This window comes from Aristolochia californica, unplaced genomic scaffold (genome assembly GCF_029961685.1).
Source record: "Aristolochia californica isolate CCGP_79_NKW_82.1479 unplaced genomic scaffold, dmAriCali1.0.hap1 SCAF_1, whole genome shotgun sequence".
Taxonomy (NCBI): Eukaryota; Viridiplantae; Streptophyta; class Magnoliopsida; order Piperales; family Aristolochiaceae; genus Aristolochia; species Aristolochia californica.
In genome coordinates this window covers 4762609-4789000 of record NW_027181770.1, presented here as the reverse complement: position 1 = coordinate 4789000, position 26392 = coordinate 4762609, and the positions used below count along the sequence as shown (strand labels likewise).

At 38.9% G+C, this 26392-nt stretch overlaps 2 protein-coding genes and 1 long non-coding RNA gene across 4 annotated transcripts; all 3 read right to left on the bottom strand.

Annotated features, from left to right (window-relative positions):
* Positions 1-3887: 3887 nt before the first annotated feature.
* Positions 3888-4851, bottom strand: LOC137951176 (uncharacterized). Its single transcript, XM_068797777.1, has 2 exons — positions 4726-4851; positions 3888-4181 (listed from the first exon to the last, which is right to left on the bottom strand). Exons 1-2 carry the CDS (start codon positions 4849-4851, stop codon positions 3888-3890), a joined length of 420 nt encoding a protein of 139 aa, XP_068653878.1.
* A 5933-nt stretch (positions 4852-10784) lies between these two features.
* Positions 10785-11539, bottom strand: LOC137959456 (uncharacterized). The gene is made up of 3 exons (XR_011114067.1): positions 11313-11539; positions 10900-10970; positions 10785-10810 (listed from the first exon to the last, which is right to left on the bottom strand). It is a non-coding gene; the product is annotated as an uncharacterized lncRNA (long non-coding RNA).
* Positions 11540-14862: 3323 nt separating this feature from the next.
* LOC137956909 (uncharacterized) lies at positions 14863-25905 on the bottom strand. 2 transcript variants are annotated; one of them, XM_068804586.1, is made up of 11 exons: positions 25571-25905; positions 23721-23880; positions 18364-18425; positions 17140-17299; positions 16917-17037; positions 16204-16285; positions 16012-16106; positions 15518-15596; positions 15367-15417; positions 15087-15196; positions 14863-14928 (listed from the first exon to the last, which is right to left on the bottom strand). In XM_068804586.1, the coding sequence occupies exons 1-10, from the start codon at positions 25826-25828 to the stop codon at positions 15113-15115; spliced, it is 1152 nt and encodes a 383-aa protein (XP_068660687.1). In that variant the 5' UTR covers positions 25829-25905; the 3' UTR covers positions 14863-14928; positions 15087-15112. The 2 variants fall into 2 exon arrangements, with proteins under 2 accessions (XP_068660687.1, XP_068660680.1); XM_068804579.1 differs by having other exon boundaries at positions 14871-15196.
* Positions 25906-26392: the final 487 nt, after the last annotated feature.

Genomic DNA, 26392 nt, shown 5'->3' with positions numbered 1-26392 from the left:
TTCTTTCTGCTTCCCAGACAGATGGGTTATCTTCTTTAATTAGCTTCCGCTACGTACGAAGGGAGATATATGCATTGCCATGAGAAACTGATCGGGATGACTAAACGCCAGTAAGATTTGATTTGCTTCGCATATTATCTTTAATAAATGAAAAGACGATTCAATGAACCTTGTGTAAACTACATCTAAGAGTTGTGAGACGTTAGTACAACAAATGCATGCAATCCAGTCCTTGGTCAAGAAGAGAATTTATGCTAAAAGAAAATATTCCGGCCACCAGAATGAACGATGTTTGTAGTTTCTGCAAGTGCAGAGATTTTGTAGAACTAAAGCAAAGAGGGATTTTCATTCCCAATTTGGTAAATGCCTCTGGATTGTAGAAGGCTCGATATCGTCAATGGCGTTGGTGATATATAAGGGATCCCTGTCGTGGATCCTTCTCCAACTGGCTAAGAATGCCGTCAGAAGCAATGCAAAAAGATGAACTTGGTATGGTCCCGAGGTTAAGTGTTTGGCTTTCCGCTACATATCAAGCCAGTCTTTTGGATAACATTGGCTAGGTGCTTAACAAAACACGACCATCTCAAGATTTACATAGCATCACCTGGGATTATGGTGTCCCGGCAACTCCCACTCATCTCACGATCCTTGTGCCAATGCCCATTGACCTCAGGATTCTTGTGGCCTGACGTACACAGATATGTAACAAACAAGAGTTAGAATGCAGAAACTGGGACTTAAGTTAGTAAACTGGAGGTTACTTCTTTTATCACCTTACCATTAGTAAGTTTGGAAATTATTGGAACGAAGTCCAGATTTCATGCCTTTCTGTAGTGTCTAAAACTACACCTTGTTCCGTTGAAAATCAGAAGACTGGTAATTAAAACAGGAGTTTGTTAAAGGTTCACCTGACAGCATTTCCATGTCGATGAAGATAACATTCAAGTGAAAGCCATTCTCACCCCTGCCCAAAAGAGTTACACAAATTGAACTGAAGCCAATTCAACCCAAACGTGACCTAATTAGTAATTGAGTCAGGTTTGGGTTGAATATACAAATTTTTCACTTGTTAGACTAGGGAAAGAAGGGGAAAGCACTACCTTCTCTCCTCTCCTCTCTTGGGCACAACCAAGGGAAATTTTTTACCGTGAAATGTTGTTTGGCCAAGAACACCAAGGGGAAAATGGTTGCCATGTAAAGATGTTCTTACTTGTATACGAGAACCAAATTCCAAGTTGCTGCTTCTGTTGGAAGATGTACCACATTATACAAAATTATACATCATTTGCAGCAAGCTGGGAGTTCATGTTGTTCTCTCACCCCCAACTTGAGGGAGAGTGTTAGAAGATAGGGTCCAAGCCCACACGATCAAGGAAGACCCACATATCCAAATGTGTTAGAAAATAGGTTAAAGCCCATAAGACTAAGGAAGACCCATGCATCCAAGAGATATAGAAGACGGGCTCAAGGCTTACATATCAAGGAGAAGGCCCATGGCAGGATGGTAAATAAAAAGTCATTTCATAGAGATGGTATTGATATAATTAGGTTGAAGTTCCAGGGTTAAAACCCTATACCCTAAGTTTAGAGGTATTATTATAATATAGTACTTTGATTAATTTATAAATTGAGCTTTAGGGGAAGGGTTAGGATTATCAAATCCATAACCTTTCTCCACCAATTTTCTTCCAGTGGTGTCTCTCTCATTTTTCTCCATACCTAAATTCATGGAGTCCTGAAAATCAATTATCACTACCAATCTCTTTCTGCATCTTCCCTTCAACGTTAGGACGTTGAGAAGCTTGGCAAAGTTAGGAGTCCTAAGTCTTAGATCCTTCTGCTGCTCTATAACCAGTGTGATAAGCATTCTTCAGAAGCAGAGAATCCTGCCTCATTCTCTTCTATGTTAGATGGTTCAATTTCTCTAACTGTTAGTGGCACGTTGTCTTCTGTAACCAGTCGTCGATTTGGTGGTCTCCTTTGATGGAGAGGGGGCTATAAAACAGGGTCTGGTCTAGTAGAGGTATGTTTAAACGTTGCTATCGACAAACCTTTGCAATAGACGAGACATTATGTTCGTCCGAAGTTGACGCCATGTCAGGAGGTACAATTTCGGTTTATAAATTTCATATATGGTTTTAAAATTCTATTTAAAGTTATCCTACATTCTACTCAACTCTGCTGCAGCAGCTACAAATTCCGCTCCCCGTCCCATCAGTTTGGTTCTGATAATGTTTCCTAAATGGAAATTCTTCAGTGAAAAATGAGGTCCGGAAAGCTAATCCTTCCTCCCGTTTTTACTCATCAATCGATCAAAGATTGAAGGTTGAGATCCCAGCAGACAGAAGATCTACCAAGGCTCTTTTTCATCATGACACCCAACAGTAATTGGATGTATGTCGTTTCATTGTTTTCCTTTTTCTTTCCTCTGTTATCTTTGTCTGGCCCTCTTGCAAGAATCCGCTCTTTTCAGCTATTTCCATCTCTTCGAAACTCATCCCAAACCTTACGTGTTTCCAAGTGGGAAAACACCTACTGTAAACGACTTTCTGGGCAGCTTCATTCCGCTCTCTTCCACTTATAGACGGACAGTAAGAACCAGAATCACCTGTCAATTTAATCAGACTTAATACTTGCTGAGTGACTCCTTATTCAGTCTTAAAATTAAAAGACTGGAAGAATATTAAAATTCGGTTGAGACAGCATTTTCTTACCCGTTGAACAGTTAATCTGCCGAGCTCTTCCTCTGGTGTACGATGGAAGAGAGGAGAACTGATTTCAACTCACACGAGATGATCGGAAGACGGAAACAGGGCAAAGCTTTTTTTTTTTTTTTTTTTCTCATCTACCATTTCATAAGCTAAGTCATCTTCAACAATAAGATATCTTTGGGTGTATTTTGTTCACAAACGAATCAAAGATGAAGCCAATCCATTCCAAAGTTTACAAGAAGGTTCATGGTTACCTTTTTCCATAAATTATTCTATATATTCATGTCAATAATGACCTCACCCACACGTAAGAGCTCATAAGACTGGTGAAACAATCAGACAGGGAAGATTCCCTTGGATTGTTTAAAGAGAGATAGGTATGCCCACCCCATTTTCATTCAAGACACTCAAAATCTTTAGTGGATATAATCATAATTTTTGTATCAAATCTAGTATTAAATTTAAAGGAAGAGGTCATTGCCGCGCTTAAGTTATTAAGACACCTTTGAATAGATTGCAACGGCATCTCTATCTGTTCCTTGCACGACGAAGAAGAGCTCGTTGACAGAGATAGCTCTCTCTCTCGAGGTCATTAGTTTTTCAAAGGTGATATAGAATTTTCAGTTCAGTAGTCAAATAACTTAAAAGGCTTTCTTATGGATGCTTACGAACATACAATGATAACGTTACCTCCTCAGTTAAGGATCTGAATTTGAAAAACGTTAAAACCGACTAAACCCCTTGCAGTCTCTTGATCGAATTCTTAAACTGAAGGCTTCCGATCCTTAGTTTTATCATTGTCTGCGGAAGAATAAAACTGGGTAGTGGGAACCAGACGGTATAGAATACCAATCGCCATCATGGTAATATTAGATTAAACTGAGAACACTGAAGAGAAGATGAAAACTAAGGAAAACCCTCTTCTGTGTTTCCGATTAATTAGTTCTATAAGCGGTAAACCCTCTCCAAACCCAAAATTAAGGAGTACAGTGCAAAAATAGATTTGCATTCTCCAACCAGTATGATCAGCGCGGAGAAACACGCCACCCCAGATGGTGTTCATGCAGATCGCAGACACAGCCAACTGGCCCATTCTACAAACCGTAAAGGATAAAAAGCAAATATGGAGGTAAAACCCTAAAAATTGAAAAGAGAAATATCAAATCAACAGGGCATTTAGACGCTTTCCGCGTCGGCGTTGTTATTGTCGTTGCTGGTGGTGCCGTTATGCTTCTTGGAAGAGTCTTTACAAAGCTTGACCGGGTATTTGATGGCGTTAAGCTCCACCTTTCTGAGAGCAACTTTGCCGAGATCAATCCCGCAAATATCAGACAGCCGGACGAGGTACAATAAAACATCCGATAGCTCTTCGCCCAGGTGTTCCTTTTCTTCTTCCCCCCAACCTGGTAAACCCTTTGGAACCTCTCCTTTCCATTGAAAGATTTCTGAAAGCTCCCCCACCTCTCCCACCTATCATCCAAACGAAAGACGAATAAAAAAAGAAAGCTACATACGTTCTTCTGCTTCTCAAACCGCAGCTTGGAGTTATTTACATGAATAAAAAAAAGGGTGTGTTGGGATGAATAAAAACCGCTAATAATTTTTTGGGGTTTTCCTTTTTCTTCCCTCAAAATCGTCGACGAGAAAAGATATAACAGAGACAAAAAAAAAAAAAAAAAAAAGATATGCTAGAAGTGAATTTGGCAGAAACCTGCCTTCAGAATCATACTAAAATCAACAAATAATAAGGGAAAAACGAGAGGAGTAGGTAAAGAATCTACCCAGAAGAATAAAAGCAAAATGAAGGGAAAGACTGAAATTTGCAGGAAACATCCGAAGTAACAGAAATACAAGAAAAAGTTGAGTAAATAGAGAAATAGGAAGCGGAAGCATCTTTAAAATGCCATCAAATAACTGATGAGAGTATTCCAGAGTTAGACGGGCTAGAAAAGAAAAAGAAGAAGAAGAAGAAGAAGAAGAATAAGAAGAAGAAGAAGGAGAAAGGGTTGCTTACAAGAGCCAAAAGTAGATTTCTGGGGCTGTGAAACTGATCCCAGTCTCTCTCTCTCGCAAACTCCGCCATCTTCCTCCTCAGATCGTCCAGCGTAACACTCTCCCCAGCAGCAGAGTCCCCTTTCATCTCCTTCCCTTAGGGGCTGGTTCTCTCTCTCCCTTTTTTTTCCCACTCTCTTTCAATAGAACAGAACGAAGACAGGAGTTAAGAGGCACTCAACCCAAACAAAGGCAGTCTCTGTTTGGTCTTATAGAACGACTTCCCTTCTCCCTTTGCTCCAGAAATGCTAAGAAAAAGCGCCAGTACTAATTTAACAGTTAGTGGCAACTGGCAATACTTTGGACCGGTGAACCGGCCACTTTAAACCCATTTTGGATCCGATAAACATAAACGGGAATTACCCTGGAAACGGATCGTCTCGGATAACTCAATTCTCTGTTCCGTTTCTTGAAGAACGTTTTGGTTCCAGAGCAGAAGAAAACAATTAGGGCATGTCTGTCGATATGATTTGGCCCACTTTACACAAAAGCAAACAAAGATTGAAAAACTGGGTTTGGTTCCACGGGCACCCTTAAACCATCTTAATTAAATTAATGCCTTCTTTCCTTGCTTTTGCTTTTGGAGAAAGAAAGCTTACTTGCATTTCTTCCCGAGTCTTGACTGAACTTGGTTTGGAGGCCTTCATATATCAATTGTTAATATGACAGGAAAATAAATTTTGAATTGGAATTATCCCTTTTTTATTTATTTAGTTTTTTTTTTCGGAAAACTAAGGTTGTGTTTGGATACACGAAAAAAAATGGAAAAGAAAATAAAATTAGTAGTATTCTCTCCGCTTTTTGTGTGGCTCCGAAGCACGGCCTAAGGCTGTGTTTGGAGAAAAGAAAAGGAAGAAAAAAGAAAGAAAAAGAAAAAATAAAAGAAAAGGAATTCGGTTTCTTTTGTCTTGTTTGGATGCGAGAGAAATATAGAAGCTAATAATATTTTAAAATTTTGATTATTAAAATTTTCTCTCAAGTTTCTATTTCTTTTATTTTCTCTCGAAATTTCACCTTTTTGTGAGAGAATTTTTTATTAAATAAGAGAGAGAAATTTTCTCTCTCATTTTCTTTTCTCTTAATGATTTTTTATTTTCAAACAACAAAAAAAAATTTTCTCTCCCATTTTATGTTATTTTATTTTATTTTATTTTTTGTGGGTTCTAAACATGCCCTAAAGAATCTAACCCTGGAATTTTTATATTAAAAAATTAATTTTTCATGCTCTTGTCTAAATAAATACTATGTTTTTCTTCCATTTTCTCTCAAAAAATTTATTAATATTTTCTACTTTCATTATCTCTTTTAAAATATTTAATAGTGATTTATATTTTCATTATCTCTTTTAAAATATTTAATAGTGATTTATATTTCCGAAGTTACCTCAAATTGGACTATCCGGCTAGGGCCCGACGTTGCCACTCACTTGCTATTTGCGATCTCCACTGGAAATAATAATGGTTAAATTCTTATTTTTTTATTTTCTATGGCATTCAAACTAAACCCTTAAAGGGACCACCCATCCTTCCACATCCGGCAAAAAGAAAAAAAGGGTTACCAGAGGACTCACTCTTTTGAAAAGATGGGAGACCAGCTAGAAGACATGGTTCCTAAGTTGGAACAAAAGGTGTTACAATTTGGAACTAGACCACACTTTGTTCCCTCAAATTCCAAAGTTCGATCGCTCGAGCATATGTAGACTAAAAGTAAACTTAAGGTGAGACTCGATTTTATGCCTATGCAAAGTTGTTTAATATTGAAGTCAGGTTGCTTGAGGTCGGGAATTTTACCAGATTACTCGTTATATTGCAACATCTTAGGGTTTGTTTAGAACTCGATAGAAAAGAAAAGAAAATAAGAATTTGGTCATTATTACTTTAAAAAATAGTTAATAAAAAGAAGAGTTTGATTGTTATCTCATTTTCACTAACTATTTTTAAGAATAATAATTATCAAATTATCATTTTTTTTATTTTTCTTTTCTTTTCCACGGAGTTCCAAATAGACCTTCAACTTTTCTTTTTACTAGGGCTAACCCAACCCCATAAAACCATAACAATAATGATCAAAACTTAAATTAACTCCGAGAGAAGAAGAGAAAAAGAAGATGGAAGTGTCATTTCTAGAGGTGGCACCATTTTCTAAGAACAAGGAGTGTGAGAGACGAAGGCATAGGAAGTAAAGGAGGAGATGATCAACCAACGAACTAAAAAAAGCAACCCTTTTGGAAAGAGAAGTGTACCAAATCAAACACTTCTCGTGTAGTCGTCAAAAGTGATGGACAGCGAACAGCTCCATTGTCGGCAGATTCCTCATTGAAGTTGTTTGTCCCCACTGGACGAAAAAATTTAAATCATACCTGAACAAGCACTGACTTTCTCGCTTTCAGGACAAAGAGAACTCGACAAATCCCAAGCTTTCACGGCTCTCCGGAAAAGAAAAAGAGATTTCATCTTCGTTTCCCACACCAAGAATTGAATTTCACTTTCGAAGCTCGCTTTTGACCACTTGGAGGGAGGAAGGGAGGGGAAGGGGGAGTCAGTTTCCGATTGGGGCCTTCGGAAACTGAGTTCATTTCCAGTTTCGTTTTTCACAGGCATAATTCATTAGATGAATGATCGTCAAGTCAATCTCTAAGCTATTATGTTTATTATCAGATTGACATATTTTTCAGTTATTGTGAGGTGAGTAATCAAACTGTTTCCTATTAGCAGCTTTCAAAAGTTGGAAAATTTTCACCAATGTTGGGCAAGTGGGTCTGCTTAGTGATCCACTGTCTCCGTTTATATGCTTAACAATGAAGTGGTCGTTAATGGTGAGCAACCCAGTGTCAGACATCTCATATGAACACCCACCTGGCCACGAAGAAGACTGAAAGTGTAAAGGAAATTAGCTTTAACCCGGGTGTGTTTGATTGTCCTCGTAGCGAAGACGGACAGAGACTTGATGCAAATTTCAGTCCAGAGACTCCAGACAGGTGTTTGGTGGCGGCGGCGGATACTTTTTAAAGTTTAAACTTTAAAAACTTCAAAAACTCAGTCCAGAATAATTGAAAAAAAAAACTGAAACTCGAAGACGGAAGGCCGACGACCATATGGAAACTTGGTGATGAAGAGCAAGCATTCAAAGACAGGGACCGGAACAAGGACAAGCATTTAATCAAACAGCTAGGCTGCGGAAGTCGCCTGTGGTAGGGGCCATGCGCGAGTGGATACTTCTAGTCTTTTTCCCAACTTAACAAACTTCATCCCAAGCCTACTGCCTAATACCAAATGTCTAATAGTGGGCCTACGGTTGATAAATGGGCTTTTAGTAAGCTCTTTCCATTACATCAAATATCCTGCTTATGACCCAAAGGTAAATAAATGGGCCTTTAGTAAGCGTACTCAGTTCGTCCAATGAATGGGTCGAGGAGAGAGAAGTACGCCTTCAGAGGAGATCCTTATTTAGCTAGACCTTGACTAGCTCTTGCCCAACAATGTGTCTCGGTAAGTGAAATGTAAGTAAAAAAATCGCATTATTGCACATAAAAAGTTAAAGTAGAATTCACTTTACCTAGGGAAAGTAGATCACCTTGTTTGTTTTCACAAAATGATGGAATCTGAATTTCTATCTCTTACAAGTAGAATCCTCTTTCCACCGAACATATCCCCCCTTTTCAAGGCAAGAGGGTGACAGGTGGGAAAATCCTTCGGGTCCCTATCCTGTCTTCTTTGGTTTATTCATGATTGATCCAATATGAAAAGTCATTTGGTGTGAAACGGCTATCTCAATCGTACGATTGATCAGACGGTTGAGATAGTTGTTGATCATGATTAGACGGTTGAGATAGTATTTTGCATGTTTCACGTCAAATAATTTTTCATATTGGATCAACTCTCTCTCTCTCTCTATATTATATATACATGGTTTAAAATATATATAATATTTATTAACTTAAAAATATATTTGTTAATAATTATTATAATTTTAATAATTGATCATATTTACTTAATTACTTGAATAATAAAAATATTATAATTTTAATAATTGATTATTTTTAATTAATTACTTAAATAATAAATACGAGATCCAATTCACTGGTTCGATCACTTCCGATCACATAAAAACAATAATTTTTAGTATCAGAAGGGAAATTGGATCTCGTATTGTAGGAGTCGTCTTTCCCGGAGAGTTTCTTGTCCCCGGAACCGGGAGCATGATAACTCTCATGCAACAGTTGACAGGACATGACTTCTTCCTCGCAGGATAAAAATGAGAACCAGTTGCGGTAATCTTCACGAGCCTATTCGAAAAATCTGGAGAAAGACGTATCCTCCATCAGCACTTTTCTGATTTGATCTTCTTCTGTAGCAGAAACATGACTGCAGATGCACGTGACCTCCACGCCAAAAATTGCTTTCCCAGCCGAGTAAAAACAGTGGAATGAGTTCAAAGCAGAGCTTATGGGTTTCTGCAAGGAGGACAACTGTTATCTCATTGGAAGTTTGCAGAAAAGATTCTTCATGCACGGTAATTATACTCTCATTCTCGTTTTGCTCCGGCCACTTGTTCGCTCTGTAGCGTCTGCTTCTGCTTTACATTCCCTCTTCATGGGACCACCGACCTAGCTCTCGTTAGCTCCCTTCTTCAATATGCCTCTTTTACTCCCAGATATCTCTAATATATGTTCCCATATCGTCGACGTTGTGGACTGACAGTAAATGTACTAGGGCGAACACCTGCATGCGGTCAAGATCTAAAGAGAAGAAAATTAATTTTCTGCTCTAAGAGTTGAAGACGACGCCAGAAAGATGGGAAGGTGGGCCGCAGAATACCAGGCTTGATTCGTTTATCATGTTTAGATAAAACTGCTGCTGTTTTTCATTGCATGAAATCATTGATGTCACAAAATAAGAGATCATTTTATACATACATATATTCTTTCTGCTTGTCCATCGTTCCGATTGTGGGTCAGAGCGTCTCGATCGTTCTAGGGCAGTCCAAGGAAGGATTTCATGCATAATGGACTTCGCAAAGGATGGAGAAGGATCCCTCTCTTGAAAAGCGACTCAAAATCAGACATACTTGAACAAAACCAATGGACGAGACAGCTTGACTGTAAGAAAGAATTTCCACACAGAAACCATTTTTTCGCTCATTCGTTTCTTTTTTATCTAAATAAACAAAATCTTCTTCTGCTGGATTCACCTCACTCGACTCAGTTGCAGACATTCTTGGACTAGTTTCGAAGGCAAATATTTAAATAACAGAAATTAATATATAAAACATTTCTCTTCAGCGTGCAATGCTGCCGTTTTCTTAGTCTGAACAATAAATTTTGCCAATTTTTTTCTCGCGAATGGAGCAAACTGTTAACCAGACAAAATTTTCTCGATTCAGTGGAAGGTGAAGCAGAAAAAAAATACCATTTCGAGTACTTTGAAGATCAGAAGGGAACCTGCACGGTTTTGAATCCCATATTAAGTGGCTTTAACCAGGAAGCGTATGCATTACTTAAGAGATAGATATGCTGCTTGCGCTAGAGGTATCTATATCAAGCTCCCAGGAGAGATGAAAAGACAATGAAACGGTAACTCACGTACCATACTCGATTCAAATCTAATAAAACCTTACAGCATTTTACTGTCCCAAGTTCCAAAGGAACAGACAGAATTTAACCTGGGAAAGAAACAGAAGAAGATGAAAAAGAAAACCGAAAAGCAGAAACATAGGGAGCAACATTTCCCTATATGGGCAATTGCTCGCTAAAAAACCCATACCCCATACTATTGTGACAATTCTCTTACCTCTCCGGTACACCGGAGAGGTCCTCTCACTGTCAATATTTCCACGGCGACTTTACCTGTGGCATACGCATCTGTAGTGGTAGGCACTGTTGATGGGGTCATTAGCATCCACGGGAATTTGCTCAGCGCGACAACGATACTTGCATCCTCTGCATTCGTTGTAAGTGCAGATTGGAGCTGTTGAACCAATCATCAATCTTCTTGATCCTGCCTTCATCCATCTCTTCAAGTACTCTTGCTCGCGGAAGCTCTACATGTCTCCACAACCGAGGAAACAAGTGATTAAGGAAATCACAGTAAATGTAGAAGGACTCAATTCTAAAATTACATTTTCCAGCACTTGTCACCTGAAATTGCAAGTTTTTGGGGGAGTTGAGGTTCCTTTGCTTCTGGGGGATCGATGCTGTGCCTGTGGAACCTACCCATTTACTAGGAAATAATTAGACGAAACTGCGAAAGAAAATGAAAACCGAAGAAGACGACTAAAAGTTCGTTAATCGATCTGGGAGTAATCGAGGGACATCCTACACGATGAAAAACGAAAAATGGTGCAAAATGCAAAAGCAGTATGTCTGCGATATCGAATTAAACAAGCACACTATTGGAAGTCACGAGCACTAATAAGAGTTTTAATTGAAAAAATGGAATTCTAGTCCAGGGGAAAAATAAATAAACTTAGCAGTAAGCGGCCAGAAAATATATTAAGAAAAACCTAATCGGCAACGACAGCAAGATGAGAGAGAGATAGAGAGAAGGAAACCTGGTATGAGAAGTGCCGTGACGAGAAGAAAGAGAGAGAAGAGGCAGAAAGGAAAGTTGGCGTGTTTAGTAGTGGCCATTACTTCCTTTGACTCTGAGTAGATGGAAATTGCGTTTGGGAAGACAGTTGAATAAATCATGTGTTGGCTCTGTGAAGGATAAATATAATGCTTCGAAGGGGCGGAGCATCGTTGAATGATGTCCCACACCACCGGTGAGCCTCTTCAAATTGACTCACACACACGAGCTTGACCAGTCTCACAGAGATGTCCCTGGTCGAGTTAAAAGAGTTTGCAGAGACCCAAGAGAGCCACGGAATAGTGACTTAGGCTCAGGCCATTTTTATCATGAAAAACAGGAGAAAGGGATGCATGCCCTTGATCTGTGCATTCTTTAGTGTATCTCCTTTTTAGCATAGACGAGGAGAGGTTTCTTTCCCTATTAACCAGAAGAGAAGGCTCTTTCCATTTTATTACAAATCTAAATATCCGGAAGTACTCATCCATGATATGGCCATTCACATGCAGCAGACAACGAAGACCACGAAAGTAGTGGAGAGGTGGAAGACGTGGCTGGTTCAATTGTTTGTTTAGTGGTTTGTTCAGTTGTTTAGTTATTATTTAGTTATTGTTCAAGTTTGTGTTTCCGGACCCGTTGTTCCTTTTCCTTTGTAGTTGTATGGTTACATATTGCCTGAATGAATTCAATGGAGAGATATGATTTAATTCTCAAACAGTTTTTCCTTACCTCTATTCCTTCCTTATCCTAAATTCTTCGTATCAGTGGTATCAGAGCCAGGTTACGCCGCTCCGGGAAGAAATTTCAAAATCAAAGTCGCCACAGATTCATCCTGATTCGACGAAAACTTCCTCCGAAGCTTCCTGAAACCCAGCAATACCAGCGCCTAAAAATTTCGTCATTGAAGAAATAGATCCGAAGCTCTAGCTTTCTGGTCTCCTCTACCTGCGTTCGCCATCCTGTCGATCGTTTCTCCTCTTCCTGCTAACCCTCTCTACGGTTCTCCTCTGCATCCTCGTTCCTCCTCGGTTCTTCTTCCTCTCCACATCTTCTTTGTCGCCATCTCTTTTTTCTTTTTCCATTCCATCCTCTCCATAATCCTCTTTCCTCTGCCGTGAGCGTCTTTCCTCTCTTCTCCGAATTTTTCTCTCCCTCTTCTGTCCGTCTTTACTCTCTGTTGCAGAATCGTCAAAACTCCCCAGAATTTTTTTCTCCATCAACCTCCTCTCCAATTTGTTATGAAGAATTTTTTTTCATCCCTTATCTCTATCACAATTTTTTTCCCCATAACTCTTCTAAATAATCCTCATTCTCCAGAAATCAGAAATACCAGAGCCAATAAAAAAATAAAAAAATCTGAGCTCTCTGTTTACCATTGTCGTCGGCCTCTAAGTCACCCATCTCAGGCAGGATTCCGACCTGTAGTGTCGCTGATTGATATTCTCCAAAAAAAAAAAAACTGGTTCCGACCACGAACACTCACGACAAAACGAATGCAGAATTCCGCAACGAGGTCAAAGAAATCTTGGCACGACACGAGTCAAGTTTCGATCAAGTGAACGCAGCCTTACAAGCCGTGTTAACCGAGCTCTAGCCTCTTTGAGTCTTCCGTAGCCAAAACATTAGCCCTTCTAAAACCAACCCATTTGCACGTGATGAATCTTCACACCCACATACTTTTCGCTCAAACACTATAAATGACCACTCTCATCAACACCTCAAGTTGTCCTTTCCTAAGTTTAACGGAGACGACCCAACTGGATGGATTTACAAGGCTGAACAATACTTTGAATTCAAACACATTGCACCAGAACTACAAGTTCAGCTAGCCTCCTCCCATTTAGAAGGCCTCGCCCTACAATGGCACAGATGGTTGACAAAATTTCGTGGACCATTCGCGTGGGATGAGTTCACTAAGGCTGTACAACTTCGATTTGGTCCAACCGACTACGAAGACCAGTCAGAAGCTATGAATCACCTTAAACAAACCACAACCATAACAATTTATCAAGAAGCTTTTGAAAGGCTTTCCCACCGAGTGGACGGCCTGCCGGAAAGTTTTCTAATTGGTTGTTTTATTGCAGGACCCCAAGACTACATTTGCATAGACGTTAAAATTAAACAACCTAAAACCTTGGCAAATACAATAGGAGTAGTTCGGCTAATCGAGAAACGCAACCAGTTGTAGAGGCGACCAAACCACCAACTACTTTCCTAACCAACTTTTGCGATACCAAAAGTCTCATCCAACCCAATAGCTGGTGTGCTATGACCTCTACCAACCCAGCACATAAACCAAAGCTCCAATACTCAACTAGTAACCTTCCGCCGAATAACCAATCAAGAGGCTCGAGAACGTCAAGAGAAGGGGTTATGTTATTATTGTGACGAGAAGTCTATTCCAGGCCATTGTTACGAACGATCGTAATTATTTATGATTGAGGATGTTGAGGGCGATCAACCAGAACCAGACCCTCCATGAAGTTCGCCCAACGTTTCTTTGTTCCATACAAAGTCATCGAGAAAGTTGGTCCGGTGGCTTATAAACTAGCTTAAGGACAAGGATCCTATCTTGATTTCATCCTTGAGGACAAGGAACCTTAAGCGGTGGGGAATGATATGGCCACTTCACACACAGCAGACCACAAAGACCACAAAGGTAGTGGCAAGGTGGAAGACGTGGCTGGTTCAATTGTTTAGTTATTATTTAATTATTATTCATTTCTTTTTTTTAGGAGCCGTTGTTCCTTTTCTTTTGTAGTTGTATTATTTAATTATTGTTCATTTCTGTTTTTCCAGAGCCGTTGTTCCTTTTCCTTTGTAGTTGTATGGCTATATATTGCCGGAATGAATTCAATGGAGAGATATGATTTAATTCTCAAACAATTTCTCCTCACCTCTATTCCTTCCTTATCCTAAATTCTTCATATCAATCCAATCTTGAAACGTTTGCCTAAATCCAAATTTTTTACTTTGGTTTTCCACCCAAAAAAGCCATCAAAAAGTGCCTCTTTTGTTCATTCTCCAGGTTACTGAAACGAAAACACTTTGGGCAGGGGTGGTGAGATTCATATAGCAGCAAGTTTGTAAAAATGGAGGTAAGCGAGAGGTTGATGGTAAAGAGTGAGAGAAGGAGAGGGAAAGAAAATCGAAACATGGAAAGGCTGGCAAATGATACTATATACTACCTGTGATACGACACGACACGGTTGGGTCGTGACTGCATGAACTCACCTAACAGTCTAGAAAAAGTTGGTTCCAGTACGAAATATGAAGTCAGTGTACTTTGCACCCAACTTCCAAACTCGTGAAAAAGACCAGACCATGGGAAATCCGAAAAAGTATGAGCAGGTGTAGGGGATGGTACCTTCATCCGTGTAGGCATTTCGTGGCCTGGTGCGATTCGGAGCCTTGTCCCCTGTCCATGCTGGGAATACTCTTCCGGCTTCCTCGCTCCATCAATTTTATACGATTGATACCTTCTTTTGGCACCATATGTTTTTCATTAACTTCTTCGCTAGTAGCTTCTTTGACTCGTAGCCAAATATTCACAATTGTAACTTGGGTTGTAGCAAAAATATATTTTATTACAAAAAGTCCTAAAAAATGAAACAATGTATAATTAGAAGGTTGTTCTTTAGATTACAAACTTTTTTTTTTTTTCCTGTAATGGTTTCTGCACAGTGGCAGAGCCTCACAAAGATTGAATGAGTTGAGAGCAGCCAATAAACAAGATAAGAGTAAGCATGGTAATAACCTCAGATCTCTTTGTACCATTTGAGCTCAAGGGATCCGTTCTAATACTCGTTGCACAGCCAATTTTATGCCATCCTGATCAAGATCAGTCGTCAGATGCACTTCCTGGACCTGAACCACATAAGATGGTTAAGCCATATTTGTCACAATATTTTTTTATAACCTCATCACTTTTATTTTTTAAGTTCTCTGCTAACAAAACAGATTTCATATAACGGAAGCTTTTCATCATTAAGAGTAATCCTTATTGCAGATAATTTCCAGTGATCGAACTTCCTAACCTCTCTGCCAGCTCGAGCAAGGAGTGTAAACTGCTTGTCCTCTACTGGCACCTGTTAATAAGGTAAAAGTAAGAGTAGATAATGAAAAACAAAATAAAATCAAGTCGGTTTAAATGGAGTAACATGGTCCACTGGAAGACAACCAACTCACGTTTGAGAGCCAAAGCTGCAAATCCTGAGAAACAACACGCTTTTCAAACCCTCTACGGCCAATTCTTACATCTGTGATTCTGCAACAGGGAATGTAAAAAATACAAATGAATTGAATCCTTGGACGAAATTGTCAGACTTACAAAAAAAATTATTTTTTTTATTTTGAAATGGCAGACTTTCAATTTTAGTCCCGTTTAAATTAATATTAGAGGGACATCCATCCACTTTTCATTGAAACAAGAATTAAGAATCAGAAGACTGTCCTCATTTTAAGGAGCCACTTAAAATTGCAAGATTACCCAAATGGAAGGGACATCCGCAGGAATTGCCTCTGGTGAACTTACTAATATTTACTGAGACTGGAAAAAACTAACCTGTGGCTATTGAATGTCTAGATGACCACTCAAATCTTGGAAAATATCGCGAATTGACATATATAAAAATAAATATCATATAGGCTAGATATTTTTTAAGAGAAAAAACTTCCCACACCCTTCTTCCTGTAGAAGCTCTTGACATATGCTTTGAAGCCCTGGAAGAAGATCTGCATTCGAACTGTCAGATGTGCTCTGCGGATTCGCCTTCATCTGCATTCCATATCTTTGTACTGTCAGATCAAGCAAGTTAATCTGAGAGGAAATGGTACACTTCACAGGTTTATTTCAATCATATTTGGATACTCACATGAGGAATTACTTTGTCCAGTGTCTCCAAAAGGGGATCACTTTCCAGTTGTTTGATCGACAAAGTAACTCTTCCTTTTTCCCTTGATCCATGAAAAAAGATTATTTGCACATACAGATAATAGGAATCATACTGAAAAAATCCCAGAAAAAACAAAGACACTTATTTCTGAGCTATGGGGCAAAATTGAAGCAGTGTAAAGTGGTGGCAATCTTATAATGTTCTGAGCATTGCTATAAGAACCAGCATGGAGCAGCCAATTCAACTACACTGGAATCCATCCTGGTTCTTATACAGAGAAGCATTTTCTCCATGAAAATGGACAATCCTGCCAGTGCACCAGTTCAATGATCGGTCTCTGAAGTCCAAACACAAGGTATGGTTAGTGGGAGTGGGACCATTCTGCTTCTAACTAAACAAGCTAACTGAACATGCTGGAGAACCACCCAACCACACTAGTCGTTGGTGTAATAAAGTAATTAAGCTTTATGTCTATTTTAAATTTAAACATGCTCGTTGGAATAGAACATTACTGGTTCATCAACTCAGGTTAAGCTGGCAAATGACTTGTCTCTGGTTTGACAGGCAGCCCAGTTTTATAAACAATTGTCATGAGACATCACCATTAGGGAAGCTACAAAAATCTCTGCAACATGATTAGCCTAGCTTTTGGTTGTAAACTGATTCTATGATGAAAATAGTAAAAAGCTCACCTATCTATTTTGATAACTTTAGCTTTTACATCATCACCTTCATTCAAGATATCCCTCACATCATGAACTAGATCCCATGATACCTCCGATACATGGACAAGTCCAGTAAGATAATAACAACCTGGCAACAAATTCATTAATAGTAGTTATCTGCTTGTAAAGTGCCAACTTCATTTCAGCCAATATAAAAGAACAAAAGTGTATTTGACCATCTTGAAAGTACCATCAGGAAAGCGTAGGTGGAGAAAGGCACCATAATCCTCCACAGAGCCCACCTTTGCCTCAAAAATATCACCAATATTTACTTGGCCTGAAACTTTTGACCAGATGGCATCCTTTTCGGAGAATATCAACTTCTTTGCCTCTTCATTAGCTTGGATAACCTACAATAAAAATATGCACTAAATATGGGTCAGATGTCTTTATGCTTACCAAACATGTGAGCCCACATGATCTTAGTCTTAAAAGGGAACAAAGGATCTACAGTTCTGACATCTAAATTATACATGATCCAGGAAGGAATAACATAAGAGTCTCAGGAGGAGTCTTTCGAAAATTAACCACAAAAATTATAGTCTGTGTACGAAAACTTTGTAACATAGACCAGAAATCTACTCCATTTAAGTAAGGTATTTTCTTTTCCTTTTAGCAGTGAATGTAATTTTATTAAAAGAGGAAAAGAAAATAACATCAGACCTAGAAACTATTGAACCACAAAAATCCCCAAAGGTCATCGTGATTGTATGTTATATATCATCACAGAATATTTAGTGCATAGCTGTTGGGATTTTAGAGACTGGTAAATTCCTCTTTTAGTGGGAATAATCCTGCATAGGTTAAATGTCTAATTATTTTTAGGATTTACCTGACCCAACTTTAACAGTGGTATCAAAGTATTTCATTCATTTGATTGGGCCAATTTTTTGGCCCCTTTATATGGTCCAAACCTCAGGCCCACCATCTGTTTGTTTAGGACTGGACATGAGGGAGGGTGTTATTGGGAACAATCTCACATAGGTAAAAATTTAGAAAAATCCTATGGTTTTAGTTGGGAAAAGCATCCCAGCTTTTGTTAGTCATTTTGGGATGGACTTGGGCCCAACTTTAAAATCCTCCTAGTGAGCAAAAAATTGATAAGCTATGACATTTTGGTTAAGGTTTCCAGAGATGTCAGACTGGCAAAGACTCTGGGCAATACTCTGTCAATATGTGTTGCTACTTCACATTCAAATGAAAAAGGAAATCAAAAGTCTAATTCAAGATTTGATTTACAAGATGAAAATAACAAATCACAGAGAAATGAGCTCATAGAGATCTGAACTTTAAAAAGTAAAAAAGGGGTCCTGGGTTCAAGTCTCATGGATGTCCTTTACTCTTAGCAGTGTGTATAATTAACCATATTCAAAATAGAGAATTAAACATACAAGTAGAAAGAATCAAGTGGTACCTTAACAGAAATAACTGAACCAACCAGACCCTTTGCAATTTCTTGAATGCTTTTCAAAGGTTCTATAAAAGAAAAGTCATGAAGCAGTGTTAATCTCATACAAGGTTAAATATTAAAGAGATGGTATGCACACATATAAGAACAACAACTTTGTGCTCAAAATAACATTACAGTTGTGGGCCATTTAGTCATTACAACCGTCTTAAACTTAGGAAAGAATCTTCAGCTTGTATAGAAATATGGGACAAATCCATCAACAGATGGTCTCCCGTGTTTTTCCAATTTCCATAAGTTGACAAACACAGCAGTGGCATACAAATGCACAGATAAGAACTAGCTATTTCTCTGTATAACACGAAAATAAAATTAAATAAATATAATAATATAATAATAACACTGTTGAGGAGCAAGTATGGAAGATGTTACATGGCTCTCACAGCAAGAAGTCTCACAAAGCCAGAATTAATATGGTAGAGTCTAACAGAAATTTCATGGGAAGAAGTCTCGCAGGAGTGTCTCAATTAAGAGAAGTTTTAATTATATCAGTCTTCTATTTATGTCCAATTGCTTAATTATTCTAGGACTTATATCTAGGAGTTAGACTTTGGGTGTAATTGGGACATGGGTAGTTTGATTGTAGTCTGAATCTATTTATTTTCTCTATTATAAATAAAGACTCTTTGTAATCAGTTATAATAAGTCAATGATTTATTTTTCTTCTTCAAGAATTCAACATGGTATCAAAGCAAGGTCTATAAGCTGATACAACATCAATTTACAGAGATATTGTGTTTCTCTTTCCCAATCAGGTTCTAGTGTAGTTTAGTTATTTTGAGAATGATGTATAGTGTAGTTTATCTTCTCGCTTTTGCTTGTCTTTCTTTTGAATAATTCCAAATTCTCCCTCCTCTTCCATATTATTCTTCTGTAAGTCTTGCACATCATGAATATTCAGTCCCCTACTGCTCCTTAATATGCTCCTTACTATTCTCCCCCTTGATATTCGTTTTCGCAATCTCGATTGTGCTAAGGAGAGCATAGTTGTCCGTTAACTGAGCTATGGTATTCTACAATTGGATTGGTGGCCTTGTCAAGCAGTCTGTTGCATCCAATGGTATCTTTGTTGTACCTGCTTCTTCCACATCAGTGTCTCAGAACTGCATATGGGCTTTCATGGCCGTCAGACAGAATCATAATCCAAGTGCTGGATGACTCCACGGACCCAACTGTCAAGGACTTGGTGGAGCTACAATGCCAGTGATGGGTGAGCAAGGAGGCAACATAAAAAAGTTACATAGTTATAGTCCTGACTCTCGTTGTATTCCCCTAGTTTCAACCTGGTATGTCAATCTCACAGTAACTTCCTTATGTTCCTCTGTGCTTGAGTCCTTCATTATAGGTCTCCTTTTTTAAGTGTTCCTGTTGTAGGTGTCGTTTCAATCTCCTACTCAATCACCAACTCTATTTTGGTATCCGCCGAACTTCTTGTTTTTGGATCGTGTCTCTTGTTCTTGTCTCCTACTCTCACTAAAATTGAGTAGAATCTATTCTCTTATGAGTCTTCTTTCATCTTCTTTCATCTTCTATTTAAGTCGTGTCAGTGAGGGCCAATTTAGTTAAATGCTGTTCGAAGAGGTGGACATTATTCTCAAGGCATGCAACTCGTTATAGAAAGATATTCTCCCACCTGTTACTTTTTTTGTTGTTCAAAAGCAGCACCATACTCATCTCTTCCCTGCTGATCAACATCTTGCCAGGAACCGTTGTGGATACAACTATTTGTCATCTAACAGAGTTTGATTTCTTCCTATACAGCCATGCAAATAAATAAAGTCCAAGAAACTAGAACCAGCCATTCTCTCCATGATTTCGCTCGATTCAGGGGGATCCCAGTACTGTGAAGTGAACTGAACTCCCTTTGCTACGTAGCCATGTTTGAGACTGGTAGCCCATTTGGCGATTCTGACAACAAAGCCAAAAACGCTGGCAGGAGGAATGGAGGGCTTCCTACTCAGCCTAGGAGTCCTGAGCGGCTGGATCCTCTGGTGGAGCATCCACACCATTCGGTGCAGGATCATTCAAAACTTTTGCCTGGAACCAGTTTCTCCTTCAGGTCTGGCCAAAAAAACTCCAACTTGGCAAGGACGGTATGAATGACTTGATCAGCACTGACAAAGCTGAAGAGTGGTTTTTCGGCGAATTTGGCTCCGCGCTTATGCAGCAGTTTTTCGGCGAATTTGGCTCCATGCTTATGCAGCAGAGTGGTGGAATAAAAGGATGTGCTGCAGCTTTGGATTCATCTCCAGTATAACTTGGAGAGCAAGTTGTTAAATATAATGAAGAGACCACAACTAGTTTGGTCTCCTCTTCTTCGTAGCTCGACTAGAAGTGCCACCACGTTGCAAAGAAACTGAAGCCGTCTACACTGACATGTGCAACAGCTACCTGTTTACACCTGGTATGAGAAGCAGTTGCTACTGTTTGAATTCTCAACAGCAGCACATGTGGCTATTGTATTCATAGGCAAATTCGATGGGGGCAGCTGTGGGTCCAACTTCATGGCCTACTGGTGTTGATGCAAATAGATTATGGCTTTAATGCTTATCAGAGTTTGGTGTATCTCTGAATTTGGCATGATTGAACAGCTTCGATTGAGGGACCACACTGGGGACTTGAAAACGAAGTACTCTTATACCATTTGACAGCTATCTTTGTGACATGGAGTAAGAAAGACGAACAAAACCGGTTTGGTTGGTTCACGAGTTGGTTAGTGCTAATAAAATTATTATTTCTGGTTTTGAGGGAGATTGCACGAGCCGATTTGACTCGGTGTCCCCTCTCTAGTGTTGGTTTACTTGTCTAGATTAGTTGTGTATCTTCCACATCTTCATCTCCAAAAAATTATGTTCACCCCTCAGATATTTCTTTGAGGTCACACTTGGCCCAACTTGTTTGTTATTTTTACAGTTCTACCATTATAGTCTCCTTCTAATTGTATTACCTCAATGTTTATTTTATCAACCTTTCATCACCCCATAAACCTCTTACTCTATCTACATTTCTCCTATCATCTTTTTTTTTTTTTTTTTTTTTTTTTTGAAAAAGTTGTATTAATAAAATGAGAGAAATTACAAAATTGGAGGGAGCAAGTCCCTTACAACCAGCGATTGTAGGGTAGCTCCCTGCTTGGCAAACACATCTGTTGCCGAATTTGTGGATCTCGAAATGTGAGACTAAATACAAGATACAATTGAGGTAATTTCTAAAATCTCCCGAAAGGTATCCCAATGCCGCCACAGGGGAGGAGATGCACACTTACACCATCCAATAACCACTTTAGAGTCTCCTTTGATATGAAGAGGACCGCTGCATCTTGGTAATCCTGGGATTTCTGGTTTCGAAGGAGTTATTTCAAATTATTCCGGTAATCAACTTTTCTCATATGCCGGCCTTCTAGGCATATCCGACTCTATATCTCTTTTTGGACTCTCATTTACCCTTTTAGGCCAACCACTTGTAAATTCCTTGGGTTGTTTTTTTATTATTATATATGGATAGTTTTTTAATTCCATTGAGACTTTCTTACTAGTGCCCTTAAAGGTTTTTTTTTTTCACCATCCTTTAAGTGACAAGCATTACCTTAGTGATTATCATTACTATTTTGTGTTGTGTTGATTTCAGGATTCTATACTATCAAGATCTTCAACTTAGAGTGTTGGGGAGAAGAAGGAAGAAGTAGAAGAGAAGAGGAGAAGAGAAGGAGGAGAGTAGTGAGAACGACAGAGAAATAAAGGGAGAGAAGTGGTCACGTAGAGGAGAGAAGAAAGGGAGAGAATTAGGGTTGTGGATTATATCCAAACCCTCCCCCCTTAAGCTTTATTCATAGATGTCAAGAGTACATAAATTACAAATATACCCTTCACCCTAGTAGGAGTGAAGAAGAGACAAAAAACATAAGATATTTACAATAATGATACCTAATCTTGACTATATCTTTCAACATGTTGAAATCCTTTAAGTTGGTGTCAAATCCTTTTATTTTATCAACAAGTTTCATAAAGCTAAAATTAATATGGTGGAGTCTAACAGGAGTCTTAAGAGAAGAAGTCTCACAGGAGTGTCTCAATTAAGAGGAATTTAGTCATTTTAATCTTCTATTTATATTCAGTTGTTTAATTTTTCTAGGATTTATCTCTAGGAGTTAGACTTGGGGGTAACTGGGACATGGGTAGTTTAATTGTAATCTGATTTTACTTATTTCATCATTGTACTCAGTTATAACAAGTGATTTATGTTTCTTCTTCATAAATTCAACAAACACCACCAACAACAACACAACAATTTATAGCCAAGACAATGGTCCATTCTTCGGTTGTGGAATTTTTCAAATCATTGACCCTTTGCTTCATGCATACATATTGTGCTATTATGGAACTAGAGGAACGATGAATATAAGACAAATCTAAAATTCATGGAACACAAGGAAAAGTTCTACCCTACAGCTGAAAATTGACCAACTTTTGACAAGACTAGACTTCTAACTTTGAAGGACCTCGAATTTTCTTGGAACATTCGCAAAAACAGATTCGACTCTCTATTGGTGTAAGCCTAGTAAGATAAAGCAGAATCCAAAACTCTTCATCACATGTTTGGCATTCAAAACCAGCAACCCAGGTGTCATTCCACTAAGTCTTGTAGCCAATGGAGATGACCATTATGACTTTATTCCTTATTAAAAAAGGAAAGAAAGGAATATAGAGGAGGGAGAGAGAGACAAATAGAGAGAGAGAGAGAGAAAGAAACTTCACATGAGTAGTTTACATCCATGACTAAAAGAATTTGCAATTATTCAAGATGGTAAATGTGAAAACATCAAAAAAAGCTCTTAGAGGGGCTTTAGTGAACAGAGATTTTCAAGTGTGAAAACCCTCTCACACACATGGCACCAACTTCAGGCAATTTGTAATGCAGCCATGAAAGGCAAGCTGCACCAAAGAAGAAAAATAAGACCAAGAAAACGCCATTTCCAGAGGAATAATTTGACCTAAAAAGGATCTGAATTGCTAGGGAAGAAAAAAACAATGCTTCCATTTGTTTTTTTTTTTTATTTCAGGATCTTCTCCCTCAGATACTAAATTCCCATAAGGATGCACTTTCTGTTGGTTTTGGGAATAACACATTAGTCCATATTTTTTGAAAGTTGCAATTTTGAGAACTTCCTTACAGAGTTATCACACATGTTTTCACCATACTCAAAGTATGAAGATGTCATTACAGCACTGTTAAAGAACTACATGATCAAAATCTAAGTTTCAAATAAAAACAGAGAGAGAGAGAGAGAGAGAGAGAGAGATTACCTTTACATGAATGTGAAGGACTTAATTGTGGGTAAGGAAGAAAACCAACCAGAGAGTAAAAACGAACTAATAAGCCACCACCATTGAAGCCCTCAACCCTACCATCATAGATGACCTTGCTATCCTTGTAAGCTCTTGCTGCCTTCCAGTCAGCAGACCTCTAGTTCTTTGCAGAAATCAAGAATTAGATTATATCAATATAAGGATAAACTAACTGAAAGATCTTCAAGCATACAACTGAAGGAGGAGGTACCAAAATCAGGATGTATTACTCTGACAATTGTTCTATGTTTTATTTTCGTCCAAATCAATTATCTTATAAAAGATTTCTCTTTCTAAGGAGCCTTATCTTTTTCTTCAAGTTGGAGTGTTCTCCCAGCATGTATCAATTGAGGAGAAATAAGGAATATAGTGAAGAAAAGATACAGCAAGTGACTACAAAAAAAATCAATCTATTATAAATGTACCTTAATGGAGACTGTGAGTGAGAGGAATTAAACTAGAAAATATTTCAAAAAAAAAAAAAAATCAAATGCATCAGTATTGCCATCATGGCCCTTGTAGGGCACAAAATTTTTTGAACCTTGCAGTGCGAGCCAAATATAACATTTCATATTGTCATATGGTCCACCAAGGGATCCACCTTGGTTTAATGTCACTTATATAGTTTAATGGGCCTTCGAGCCAACTGTGTTTGAGCTCGGCACCCAAGTTGCATTAACAGGCCGATTTAGCAAAGTAAATGTGAGTAGGAATCCGCTAAAGCAGATTCTGATTCAAGCTAGATGTGCCATCTAAATCACAGCATTGGTTGACAACTACTCATCATGTCATTCCATAACATGGTCTGGCATTGTGCATGCACTCTATCACAGCATCTGAGATCATGGTCCCTTGTTTGATCCATACTCACCTGAGTCTTTGGATCATAGATTGGTCTGACCTAGTCCAAGTCAAAGGCAGTCAAATGATGCAAGAAATGTTAGACCAAACCTGTTTTCCATTTTGTCAGGAACATCATCGCAATTCCATTTACTTAAACACCTTCTGAATTTAAGTTAGGTATGGATCCCATTCAAAAGGGAATTTTGAAAAAACTCACTTGCAAGTTGTGTCATTCCACAAACAGAGGAAATGGTTCCTCTATTGAGGAACAGATACAAAATTTACCTTATTGGCAGATTCAGATTGACCTGCTCTGCTGTAGAAATTACAGGGCTAGAAATGGGGAGAATATGTTATATAAAATCAGAATTCATTCCTTTTTCTATGGATGTAGGTCCTTTGAGGGTGAACAATGTGCCATCTTCTATCCTCTGTTTTGTCCATTTTTCAATTTTTTATTAGTATGTTGACTACTTCGGCCCATAGATGGGGGAGTTCTTTTCAAAACCATCTGACTGCTCCCTAAAGAGATCCACCACACATTTGTTGAAGCTATAGCAAATCATATGACAAGACTCATAACCATATAAGTATACTATATGTTCGCAATTTTATAAGCGCACTATAAAGAACATTTACTTATGGACAATCTCTAAGAAGTTTACACCGAACCAATGCAGATACAAGAAAGTAACTTGAAATCAGCGGCTAAGTAAAACGGCAAAGAACCAGTGGCAATTGATGATTGACATTGCCGCCTATTTGTGCAGTTTGCGCTGGGCGCCAAATGGAAATACACGAGTGTTAGAAAGTAGGGCAGCTTCTACACTCAATCAACAAACCTATTTCTACATTATGCTCGCAAGTTGTCCAAATGATAAATGAATATCCATAGAGGTGCCAACAGCGACCAAACAGAAAGTCGAAAATCTTAAGGAGAGAAATAAGTCACAGAAGAAATATACCCGAGTTTGACTAATCGCGGTGGTTGACACTGAATCACCACGGACGACTTCGTCGTGTTCAACCTCTTCGATATTGGTGCCACCAGAAACTGTGAACAGGTTCGCGCATTGAGGTACTTTAAGTAAGAGTCTCGAGGATAGTTTGGAAGAGCCGGGTGAAAACGAGGTAGCAGAAATAGAGGGAGAGGAGGTGGTCTCGCCACTGAGCGGCGCGGAAAGGAATGAGAAGCCGGTGACATATCCAACCGTAGTGATCATGGCTAAGACGGAGAAATGTGGAGCTTTCTATCCGCCACCAGAGGGCGAGAAATGGAGAGCAGAACCGGAGCCCGGCAGTAAAGCTTGTACTGTAATGCTCTGGATGATGGATGAAAGGCATTGAAGTTAAGACCTCGGATGCTCCAAGTGGCCGCGGCAACGGCCACACGAGTCACGCTTTCAGATGTGGGCCACCACCCCTACTGCCTAGTATTCGGATCCTTGGGCCTTTTGTAAACTCAGATTTCGGATTTCGGATTTCGGAGCGCCGTAACTTCGTCCCCATACAAGATGCCCTAGGCCCTGGTGCAATGTGTAATTCACTTTCACAGGGGAAAGTGGCCTCAAAAGTGTGTAAGTGGAGAGTGAAATTCAATTACAAATGAGTGCGTTTCTTGTAGTTGGCTTTTTGGAGTTGGGTATGTGTGTTCCTCAGAGTTGAGTGTGCACCTCCAGGAGGGTGTGTTGAAAGAGCCTTCGAGAGGCGGAAGATGGAAAGAACGGGGAGGATGGGAAACCAGTAGATATTTCGTCGATGGAAGCACAGGAGGCGGAGGAACTCGC